The sequence below is a fragment of the Cygnus atratus genome, chromosome 2 (genome assembly GCF_013377495.2).
Source record: "Cygnus atratus isolate AKBS03 ecotype Queensland, Australia chromosome 2, CAtr_DNAZoo_HiC_assembly, whole genome shotgun sequence".
NCBI classification, from domain to species: domain Eukaryota; kingdom Metazoa; phylum Chordata; class Aves; order Anseriformes; family Anatidae; genus Cygnus; species Cygnus atratus.
Window position 1 is genome coordinate 116,174,384 of NC_066363.1, and position 12,377 is coordinate 116,186,760.

At 41.8% G+C, this 12,377-nt stretch overlaps 1 protein-coding gene across 7 annotated transcripts in view; it reads left to right on the forward strand.

Annotated features, from left to right (window-relative positions):
• Positions 1–12,377, forward strand: part of MAPRE2 (microtubule associated protein RP/EB family member 2) — a 98,025-nt gene that overhangs the window by 76,086 nt on the left and 9,562 nt on the right. For all 7 annotated transcript variants that reach the window (XM_035553190.2, XM_050708937.1, XM_050708938.1 and 4 more), the window contains one exon: positions 8,082–8,221. In XM_035553190.2, the coding sequence (XP_035409083.1) occupies positions 8,082–8,221 (140 nt within the window). The remainder of the gene's footprint in view (positions 1–8,081; positions 8,222–12,377) is intronic.

Consider the following 12,377-nt stretch of genomic DNA (forward strand, 5'->3'; position numbering starts at 1 on the left):
TGTGGGCTCCTTGATGTAACAACCTCTTACACCAATGTGGCAAACGGTTGCCAGCATCAACTGCAGTTTGCCACAGTAGCTTGCCTCCATTTCTGTATGTTTTCTTTTCTTTATGCTATTTTTAATGTGTGATTTGCTTTACTTTACCACTGATGCTTTGAAATTGTAATGAATTTCAGATCATTAAAAAAACAAAAAGATGCAGTAGTGCTGTAAAATTAAGAAACCAACAGATCTTTTAACATAATCCAAAAGTTTTTTAAACAGCATGCAGCAGACACACCTACGTGTATGCATCTTCTGTTTAGTGTCAAGAGCAAGTAGACATATGGGCACTCGTTCACACTGTATTTTTGTTTTTGTCACTGACCTTTAAATACGTCTATTCCAAATTGTTGTATATACATATTTAAGGGAATAATATATTTAGCTGCTAGTTATTTCACGTGTGTTTCGGATGATTCATACTGTTCCACAGAAGAGCTATTCCAGTGCTCTTTGCCAGAGCTTTTGTTTTTGGGTGATTTAGGAGGTGCTAATCTCTCTCATTATTCATAACTGGGGTTCTAGCACCGTCCTTTCGGAGGTAGACTAAGATATATGATTCAGTTACCAAAAAAGTGGTCAAATCCCTAGAGAGCACTCTGAAAGCTTACCCTAATATGGTAGCTGTAATGAGTTAGTATTATTTTGGGTGTTTTAATCTGACACTAAGGCTTGACAGACCCCCTGTGTCCGGTAGCTGCTTTCTGTACCTCTAGGTGAACATTTACCTGCAATCTCTGCAAATGCCAAGCGTGGTCTTGACTTCATTTTTCAAGGTGCTGTTAAAACAAAGCAGAACTTGAGAAGTCTGAAAACACACCAGTTCTTGCGCTAATCAGAGGGCGCACCTACAGCCATTTCCCTACCCCTTCCAAAGGCACTCAGCCCAAAGAGTCAGCGTGTGTCAAGGGTAACACAGCTCGGAGACGGCAGCGTAAATCATGCCCCCACAGCTGATTTGTGTGCCACCCTCGTGCTGCCTCATCTTTCTCGAGAGACAGAGACAATTTCTTGAGGAGCTGGCAGTGATGTGGAGGACGGATGACTTTGGTAACGCGTATTTTCTTCTAGAAACAGCGAGGGGTAACAGGTAAATGCAGCTCCTTGCTGGGGGGGATGAACGAGTTTTCATCCTTTACGGAGGGGAACCAGCAGCACAGCCCACCCACGTGGGCTCTCTGCCAGCAGTACCACAGCTGCTTTTGGGTGTGATGCCATCTGCCAGCCCTGAGCCTTTGGGTCTCCTACAGCTCCTGCTTTTCTCTAGTGCAGTGGTAAACAGCCTACAGATGTAGAGTCACAATTATTGCAAGGGATTAAAATGTTCGTGCCTTGTTGTTTGTGCTGGCTCTAATCCTCCCTGTAAGGCGGGGAAAAAAAGGGGGGGGTGGGGGGGGGCAGAAAAGCTTCATCTGATCAAATTGAAAATTTTGATCCGGTCATCAGGATTTTAGCTAATGGCTTACGTAAGCCTTCCTGTGTATCGGAGCGAATCTCCACAGAGCACTGCTTTTTGCAGGGCATGGAGTGTCAAAAATATTTGGGTAAAAGACAGCTAGATAAAATTAATTATTTACCTATAAGCTAAAAATGTGAGAGGTTCTTAGATCTGAAGGCTGCTTGTCTTTTTATTTTGAAATGTTCTGTGAGAGCAGGATGACTAAAGCAGAGCTGGAAAATACTGGCGGATCACATGAGAGCTAAAAATAATCGTGCTATGACAGGGAAAATAACCAGGGCAGAATGAACTGTTTGTACACGGATGCTATATATATGTGTGTGTGTGTACGCCATCGAAGAGCCAGTTACGCAAGAAAAATGCCACTGTCCTTTAGGGAAATGGTATACCCTTAATTTGCAGAAGTGCTGCAAATTAATTTTGAGGGGTAAAAATATTCAGCAAAACCAGTCTTTATTGTAGCAGTTGGTGATATGATTAAGTGTCCCGGGGGAGCAGAGCTCATTCCAATGCATTTTTCTTTGCTTTCCACCAAAACATGCCACTTCTTCCCCAACTTGCAGGCAGTTGGTAACCCCTGTTCGTTATGGTGTGTTTCTCCAGAGCTATGTGGTAGAGCTGAAGATAGGAAGAGCTGCGAGGTGACAAATTTAAAATGTTTTCGTGCCTAGTTCATGTGAGGCCAAAGAAGAGAGGAACAGCATGTCCGAGGTGGAGAGAAAAATGGCTCAGCCTTCATACAGATGCACTCCCTCTACCTGCATCAGGAGAGTTTAATTTTTAAACCCACTGAGACAGAATTTAGACCACGTAGCAACACTGCTTGCAGTGCAGGAGCAAGGGGGCTTTTTTTTGAATGAGACAACACTGCTTGAAAAACAATGGTGAAATTTGCCGTCTTAAAATTAAGTGTATTATGGGAACCTTACTTAAATCTTACTTAAATTTTTTCTTGATCTTTCATATTTCAATATACTTTCAAGATTTTTTTCAGAATTTTTTTCCTTTGGGGATGGCTAAGCAGATAGTTACAGAATTTCATAATTCTTAGGGTTGTGATATTTTTTTGGGTCACTTGACATTTTAAAGTGTTTTCTTCTGTTAGGCCTATGTGGAATGGTTTCATCCATTGAACATGAATGCTTGCATCCTTGAAGGTTTTTCTAGAGAAAATAGGGTTTCAGTTGACAGTAATTAATGTTGGCCATTTAAATTTTGATTATTTTAAATCTAAAGAGAAGTCTTCTTTTATGATGGGGAGAAGGCTGTGGTCAGTTCCTGTCTATGAAATCATCTCTTGCTAAAGATGAACTGGGGCAGTCATGCCACAAACAAAACTTTTTCGTCTGACAAGTAGACTCCATTGTATGTCCTTGTTTGGATGGCTCGGTCGAAATGTTTTGGTTGGTGTTTCATTTTCAGGTATTTGTACAAACGTCTCTTTGCCAGCTCTCTGGCAGCGGTGATGAGCACAGAGCTCATCAGACCATGCTGGAGCCAGCAGTGGTGGACGTGTGGGGAGCTGAGGAGAGAGGGGTCCTGCCAGCCCCGAGGGAAGCCAGTACCACAGAATAACCGGGCAGCTGCACTGCTGCGTGTTGGGATGCTGGAAGTTGAGTCAGATTTTGTCCGAGGTCATTTCATTCGCATTAAGCATCAGTTGTCATCACTAGTGCCACCAAGCATCCCTAAATTGAACAGCTTCTTGCATCCCAGTGTAGCTGTAACAATAAGCGTGCGAGAGTATTAATTTGCTTACTGTTCTCACTCATTTGTTTTAAGTGATTTGAGACTTGAGTTGGTGAATAAATTGCTAGCTCTGTGGCTTCTTAGTGGGTTTGTTTATTCTTCTGCGGCATGAGTCAGGAATATTTGTTTTATGAAGTTTTATTAATTTTAAATTGAAAAATTTCAAAATTTTAATTTGGAGGATACACTGCAAATGGTTCCCAAATTCCCCTGAAGCAATGGCTGTGAGGGTTCAGCCAAGCCTTGCTTGCTCAGGGCTTCCATTGCTCTCCACACGGTCCTCACACATGTCCACACTGCAGTCGCGCACGTGTTTTCCTGGAATTTTACTTAACTATTTAACAGAGCACTAATTACTCATAGAGCTTTAAGGAAAATTTGTCTTTAAACATTAAATAGGTCTCGTCTGCAAGACCGCACTTGGGATGTAAAGTGACCTGGCATCCGAAGCCTGGCTCTGTTGTACCCAAAACATACACAGTGCCAACATGTACTGCTTTATATTTCGGAAGTGCACATCTGCCTGTAAAATTTCTGTGTTTAGTGAAAAGAATAATAAAGCTAGAGCTGTGGGGATATATTTAATTAAGATTAAGCTGACTAGTAATTGTTTCTGGAGCATCACAGATAGAAAACTGTAATGCATTTCAAAATTGTTTGATCTAGCTTATTTCAGTACAAGAACAAAATAACTTGTCTTTTTGTAATTGTATTTAGAATTATATTGTAATTTGTATTTAGAAGCAGTCAGTGCTAAAGTGAACTAATTTTTTTCATCTCTGCTAGTGTTACATGGGCAGGTACAAAATGTTATCCAGCTGCTAATTGATGCAGTTGCAATACAGTGTAAAAAAATCTAAATGAACCCTGTATTGACCTAAAAGCAGAACATTCTGGAATAGAAGTTTTCATAGAACGATGGAAGCTGGAAGGCACCTCTGGAGGTCACCTGCTCCAACCCCCTACTCAGGCAGGGCCACCTAGAGCAGGGTGTCCAGGCCCATGTCCTGGTGGCTTTTGAGGATCTCCAAGGAGAAGACCCTATAGCCTCTCTGGGCAACCTGTGCCAGTGCTCCGTCACCCGCACAGGAAAGAAGTTTTTTCTGAAGTTTAAATACAATTTATTGCATTTCCAGTTGCAACTGCTGCATCTTGTCCTTTGACTGGGCACCACTGAAAAGAGTCCAACTTGGTATCCCCCAGGACCTCCAAGTCCTTTTCTGCTATGCTGCTTTCCGGGCAGCTGACCCCCTGTGTGTTCTGGGGACTGGGGTTTCTCTTCCCAGTGCCGGTCTCTGCACTTGTCTTTGAACATCTACAGTACGCGTGGAAACAGTAATAGGTAACGTTTCTGGCACTGATTACAATGCAGTTCTCTCAGTGTTCAGTGAAAAGAGCTGATAAGAATATATTTTGGATGTAAGATGTTTGCATAAAACATCGTGCTTTCTCAGAATATGGAAATAGGACTTCATGGACTGCTGTCCAAGCAAAACAAACAAAAAACCTACTTTTTAGTGATATAGGTCATGTGGGATGCCTGAAAAGTCTTACTAAATATATAATAACTACCAGTATAAATGATTTTTCTGGAGATGAACAATAAATATTTTCATGGAAGATGTAATATTGAAGATAACTTGAACTGTTTGTATTATGTAGCACCTATGAACAACAAATTAGGAGTTATTCTATGCCTGCACTAATTGACTGCAAAGTCATTGTGGCACTTAATAGCAAAGTTATTAAAGTCTATTAAGATCTTTCATCTCCATTTAGATATCTGGCTGTCTCAAGCACTCTGCAGTACTCCACAAACCAGCATCCTTTAATTCTTTTATGAAATCAAGCTTCTGTTACAAATGGGAGGGTTATCTCTGAGCTGATTGTAAAAACGATGTTTAGAATAAATGTGCATTAAAGCTTTTTTACTTCTGTTTTCCTTCCAGGAAATTTTAAATTAGAAAACCCGAGGCATTCTCTGTTGCAATTAAGTTCTGTCCAGCTGTCGCTGATACTGTCTGAAGTGCTCAGATTATCTAGCTGGTTTATAAGTGTGTTACTGAAATTGGAATGTGTTGATTTAACAGCTGATCCTAAGCAGCGGAGCAAAAGTCAATTTCTTTTCATTTGTCTGGACTTCATAAAGCTTAGTAACATTTCACTGTAGAAATTCAGGCGGCTTTGTGGCTTCCAAAGGAAGGCAGAACACAGTGCTGTGTATGTGGTACTATCCAGTCCCCTCTGTCCACAGATGGTGGTGATGTGAGATTGCTCAGTGTGCTCTGGGAGGGTGCCTCAGCTGCAAATTAGAGAGAATACCTGTGGATTCAATGTCTGTGTTTGCATTGCCCTTAACACTCTCTGCAGGTCAAAAAGCAATGCGTGCCTAATGATTTGGCTTTTTGTGATCAGTGCCATAGCCTACAAAGAATGAGCTTGCTTCATGGGGTTGTTGAGCAGGAGAGGGAGCACCATGCAGCAGCTGCACAGCCTGCCTTGCTCAGGTCATGCACTACAACCCTGAGGTGAAACTGAGCTGCTGCTAGGCCAGAGGGTGCTGCCTTTGAAAAAGCTGAGCAGCTTGTCTTCCACTTACGTGAGGGTACCTGGAGAGGAGGTCTGGTGCTGCCTTGAAGAAGAAGGGTAGTTGGTAGAGGGGTAAGCCAAGGTTTCACACCTGGAAGTCCATAGCTTGTTTTTATAGCATTGAAGTTTCAGCTCATGTCCCAGGCTGCTTCCTACTGGTGTAGAATGCAATAAGAAATGGGGAAATTGAGTTGAATGTGGTAGCAGTATCGTTAAAAGACTTCAGGCCCAACTAGAATGCTACAGTCAAAGTGATAATTTCATGCATATTTTCATTCTTGCATATTTTGACACCTATTTTCTTCTATTTATCTGCTAACCCAAATAAATTTAATTTTCCTGGCTTTGAAAGCACCTTAACAATCCCATTCTTACATAGCTGACTTTTAGTTCAAGGTAGACTGCTAATTTTTTTTTGAGATTGCCCACAAATAAATAGCAAAAGATTTTGACCTTTTTAGTGGTTTTCCAAAAATGATTTATGCTTTGCTGGTCTGTGTGGGATGGTTTAAAAAAAAAAAAATACAATTTCAGGTATATAGACAATGTTGAATTTTCCCAACTTAAGCAAGTCTGTGTAGTAGCATCTGAAATCTGCTGGAGGTGAGTTTGTGTGTAACTATAGGGATTAGCTGGATTAAGCAACTATTGCTGCTGTTCTTTCCTGTCATTTTTCAGCTCCTCCAAGGGACTGTTGTACTCAGGCCTAGGTCAGTGGGACCTCTATGCCTTGGTTGTATGGGCAGTCTCCAAGTCTTCTTCCCCACCCCCTTCCTCTCTTTCCTTGCCTCCTCGTGCTTTCGTGCTGGTGGTGCGTTTGTACCACATCAGTACCAAAGCATTGCTCCATTAAAACGTTGTCTGAAATGGAAGATATGTTGTGAAAATGACAAAGCGGAGCAATCTGAAGTGTGTCCTCCTCCTTTGGGGGAGCAGCTGGCTGTCTGTGGGGGGAGAGGTGGCTGCTGAGAGAGCTCCAGCAAGGCCTTGCAGACATGGTCCTGTAGGCCTTTGCCTACAGGAAAGCTGGGGAGGGACTCTTGGTCAGGGAGTGTAGTGATAGGACAGGGGGTGATGGCTTTAAACTAAAAGAGGAGAGATTTAGGTTAAATATTAGGAATAAATTCTTTACTGTGAGGGTGGTGAGGCACTGGCACAGGCTGCCCAGAGAAGCTGTGGGTGCCCCATTCCTGGAGGTGCTCAAGGCCAGGCTGGATGGGGCTTTGGGCAACCTGGGCTGGTGGGAGGTGTCCCTGCCCATGGCAGGGGGTTGGAAATAGGGGATCTTCGAGGTCCCTTCCAACCCAAACCTTTCTGTGATTCTGTGGTGAACTACATGCTCAGAGCTCAGCTGGCATTTGGGCACTTGCTGGGTTTGGGCTTTCTCCGGCTCGCTGTCCCACTCAGGCCTCAGAACCAGCAACAGCTGATGGTGGAGGAAGGCTGTGGAGCCCACAGCACATCTGGACGAGTGTTTTTTGCTCTTTAGAAGACCCAGTGATGGGGTGGGAAGCCAGCTGAGGCTCCTATGATGATACCACAAAGCCTCTCTCACCAACCTTTCTCTGACGGGACATTTGTGCACCACCGGCACCATGAGGAGTACCCGTATGCACTTACCGGCTGCTGGTCTTGCTGGTGAGGGCATTGCTTTGTGCTCTATCAAGTCTGCAGTGCAAGTAATTAGAAACAAATAGCGAAACCTAAGCAGATCAGCGCAGATGGCATGGTCTCTATGGCAACGGCGAGTTCACCGGTGGATTGAGTTCTGCGCGCGCTGTCTGAATCTCAATGCCCTCGTCTCAGTGATGGGCTGCTGTGAAAACGAAGAAAGCATGCAGGCGGTTTAGCTGACTTTAAATAAAGTCTGTCTTTCTCTGGGGGGGTTGCGGATAGATATGTACAGTAAATATTGGGCTGGGGGAATGGTCTCTTAACAGGATCTTTTTTTTGAGAACTGAAAGCTGCCGACAGCTAAGGGACCTTTATACCCCTAATCTGATTTTTATTTATTTTACTTTTGGAGTTGCTTCACTCTGAGTAGTAAGGTCAAAGTAAAACTGCTGGGAAACTTAGTTTTTCCTTTCCCAAGGTAGAACACTGGAACTTTTTCCACTGTAATATTGAAGTAATTGCGTGAATGGCTGTCTGTAAATATGCTTGTTTCAGTATCAGGTTAATAAGAATGTATTTATCCCAGGGATAAAGCTTGATCAGTGTTATTTATTGTACCTTTCAGGTGCTGCTAAATCCAGTCCAGCTTCTAAACCAGGATCAACACCTTCTCGCCCATCTTCAGCAAAAAAAGCTGCACCGAGCAGCTCAGCATCCAAATCAGATAAAGATTTGGAAACTCAAGTCATACAGCTCAGCGAACAGGTAAATTCGCTTTAGGCGTGAAATTAGATGCATTTATTGTCACAGACAGGCATGAAATCTAATATTGCCCTCTGCTGAATGATATCCTGCAGAATTATGAAGGGACAAAAGATTGAAATAGCTCAGCTGGGAAGAAAAAAGAGATTTATTGTTTAAAATAACATTTAACAGAGATGACTGGTGTTGTGCCAGTAATTCTAAAAGGAGATCTTAGGAGTGGCAGGTAAGTCTTACTGAAGTATGAGAGCTTCATTATAGATAATTTTATTAATTAGATTTTGAAATATATCTTTTATTTCACATGTATAGGAAAAATCTCAATACTGTCTTTCGTTCTTGTGTGCTACAAATTTGAAATAAATCACTTTAATGTGTCATTGTGGAGAAGACAAGCCTGTTTGTAATATCAGGGTGTTAGAGAATTGCAGCTGAACTGAGACTAGTTCATTGCACTCTGCTTTCTGGAATGAAAGATTTCAGAATGTAATATGCCATTTTTAATTTTAAAATGTGATCTACCTTTGTGCAAATGCTTAATTATAAATAATAGTCTGCAATATAGTTAATAAAACTTCAGAATTTCTTCAGTGTTGTGAATGTAAGGCCTTAATTTTCATTTATGCTATTTGTGCTCTGACACCACTCTGTCATTCTTGGACATGCAAGAGTGTCTGCACTGGACATAAAGAAATACCTGAATCTGGCTCAAATCTGTGCTGTCAGGATGGTGTCAAGGCCACTAGTATAAATGAGACCTGACTTCTGTATTTGCCCTAGATGGAGGAAAATGGAAAAGAAAAGATTCATATTTTAGAGCAAGAGCTGCCCAGCAGCTGCATACAGGAAGAAGTCATTATTCTGGATCAAGTATAATTTTCCACAATTAAGGGCATTTCAGTTTCAGACTACCATTGACCTGAACAGCACAGATTTCAGTTTGTTTGGGCATTAGTTGCAAGTTCTTGGTTACTGTTATGCACTTAAGGTGGCGATGGCTAGTCACATCCCAAACATGATGTACTGCAGATTCCGTGTGTAATTCTGAGCAACAGCAAGCTTCCAAGTGGGTGTTCAGTTGTTGCTTGCTGTAACAGTTGTTTTATGTGTTGTACAAGGAATGGGTGTATATATTTCTGATGGAATCTTTTTTCTATCATTGTAAGTGGAGTTCAAATATTTAAATGTGGGCTTAAATCCATGACATTTGTACTTAGAAGTCAGAATGTGTTCACTTCAGCAGGAAGAGTCAGTTGGGATCTTAGCAAGATAAAAATATTTGATCTTTACTAAAATACAAACAGGCAGTCACTATCACATCCACTGCTAATGTATTCCTAGCAACTTCTATGTGTGAAAACCTTGAGCTTTATATACAAATAACCCTGAGGAAAACTGATGACTTCCCCCATCACCAAGGAGAAAAAAAATTTGAAGATTTTGAAAGTTGGCATTTTAAAAGCTAGTTTTTAAGAGACCTTTTCTAGCTAGAATGGTCTAGGAAGCTTTTTTTTTTTTGAATGCTGGCAGCACTTGGTATCTCATTTTTCCGTTAATGATTGCTTGTGCACCCCAGGCATGTAACAAAAGCCAAAAAAACCTATGCTGCAAGCAGCTTTGAGCCAGGTGTTTTTGATCCTCACTCTGAATATGCTGGAAGACCAAATTGGCCATTTTTCCCCACTGTCCAGCAACCAAGGGAAGTATGGGCAGGAGCCATTTATACTCCTTTGCTGTCTTGATTATTAGTAAAAGTTGTTAAATGGCATCTGTGAATATCATATTCTTATATGGTTGTAACAGGCGTTTTTTCAGCCTTTTCAATGAATGGCAGCTAAGGGAGATTCAGACGTCCAGACTTCTGGGTGACTTGTAGTGGGAAAATTTTAAGTAGTGGGGATGTCCATATACTAGATTTTACCATAGGGCTGCTTAATGAGCTATTTGCAATAATTGCAAGCCATCCGTAACATTTGCCGGTTTAATGGCCCCCAACAATCTTAAAGTTTCTTTTAAAATGGTCATAGCTATTGCCCTGGTCTGTGCTAGTAAATTAAACACTTCCAAGGCATACTGCTGTGCACTGGAACTTGGTTATCCATAACATTAAAATGGTAAAGTGGTCCCTGCTGTGCTTTTGGTCTGTGCCAACTAACACTCTCCCAAAGGGTTTCTTAGTGCAGCTGAGGCAAAAAAAAAAACAACACAGACCAGGAACCATTACACGTGGAGAAAGGACCTTTATATGTGGAGAGTGGTCCCAGGAATAGTTAACTAGATACTAGTGTAGACTTAATTTCTGAAAACAGCATCATATTAGCAGCATGTTTACAACAGGTACTTAATTTTCAGTCTGGTTATGCAGTCCTGTCAGGGATCATACCACCAGAGGAAAGAGCAGTTGCCTTTGCGTGGTTAACTGGATTGCAGAGTGTGCTTCTGGTCCAGAAACGATGCATGGGAGTTAACGTGCACTGTTCCTTGTACAGGAGTAGCCTCTTAGCATGTTAATACAAGGGAAAAAAAAAGCATACAGATGTGCTAATTATCTTAAGGATTACCAATTAAAGTGTCACAGACAGCTCATATGTAACTGAAGAAAAGTATGTCTGGTTTGGCTATAACATTGTTTACTGAATATTGTGGTTAATTAACTGTGTGCATATGTGCGTAGATTAATGATTCTGTTTCTTAAAAACGGAGTGAGTGTGATACAATGAAAATAAGAGTGCCTTCATAGTAAGTGGGTCAGAAGATAAGATTGCCTGCACTATTAACTGCAAATGTTTCAACTGAAGTTCATTGTTTTTCCAAGCTCTAGCTTGCACAGAGCAGGAGATCTGGAAGCAGTTAAGTTCTTGTTCTGTCTGGATGCAGGAGCTGCTCCCAAGGAATATGTTGCTGCAGATCCAGAGGACACATCTTAAACGTGAGGAAGACCTCACATTTAAGTAGGATACACATCTGTAGACCAAATTATTGTAAACTTTTGTTCCATTTTGCTATTCTTGCTTTCTGTGACTAAATAGTTAATGTTAAGGTCACTGTGTCAAACACAGATTCAAACTGTCAGGGGAAGACTGGGGTGTCAAACTCAGGCAGCTGCTAAGGAACAGGTTGGTACGTGAATGAGATGCCCTGAGATCCCGCCCTGGCAACAGGTCAGGGCTGCTGTCTGACACCTCTGAGAGTGCAAAGGTCAGAAAAAGGCATCGCTAGCTCAGCAGTTACGGATAAATGAACTGATAAGGTTTAGGAGGCTGTCAGAGCACTGCTTGAACTCTGATGTTTGAACTGGTGAAGGGAACAAGTTAGCTTGCAGTAGAACTGGCAACACAAACTTTCTATTAAATTGTGTCAGTTCACTCAAATCTCATCTGATGCAAGTTAATTTTATTTAGCATATTTTCCTTAGAAAACTCACTTCATATAATTGCAGGCCTTAAAATGTGGATGCTAATTCAGCAGTAATTTGGACATGATTAGGGTCAGCATGTTTACTGTAGGCAGCTTCATCCCTGATTATTTCTGTTGGTTGATATGCTGCAGTCTTCTGAACTTGAGAGCCACTTACACGTTACACTGATCATGTATACCCTGTTGTACAGTAATTTGTTTTGCTCCCACAAAATTCTTCTTTTTCAAGCACGTATGTATGTGTAAATGTATATGTATGTATAAACATATATTGTGTTATCAGTCATGGTTTATATGAAGCCTAATCCTTAATAGCTGGGTTGCCCGTAAATGATTTGCAGCATCACAGAATCACAGAACAGCTTGGGTCAGAAGGGACCTTAAAGATCACCTGGTTCCAGCCCCCTGCCCTGGGCAGGGACACCTCCCACCAGACCAGGTTGCCCAAAGCCCCATCCAGCCTGGCCTTGAGCACCTCCAGGGATGGGGCATCCACAGCTTCTCTGGGCAGCCTGTGCCAGTGCCTCACCAGCCTCTGAGTGAAGAATTCCCTCCTAACCTCTAATCTGAATCTATCCTTTTCTAGTTTAAAATCATTCCCCCTTGTCCTGTCATTATCTGACAAAGCAAAAAGTCACTCTGTCTTTTTAATAAGCCCCCTTTAGGTACTGAAAGGCTGCAGTGAGGTTTCCTTGGAGTCTTCTCTTCTCCAGGCTGAACAGTCCCAGCTCTCTCAACCTGT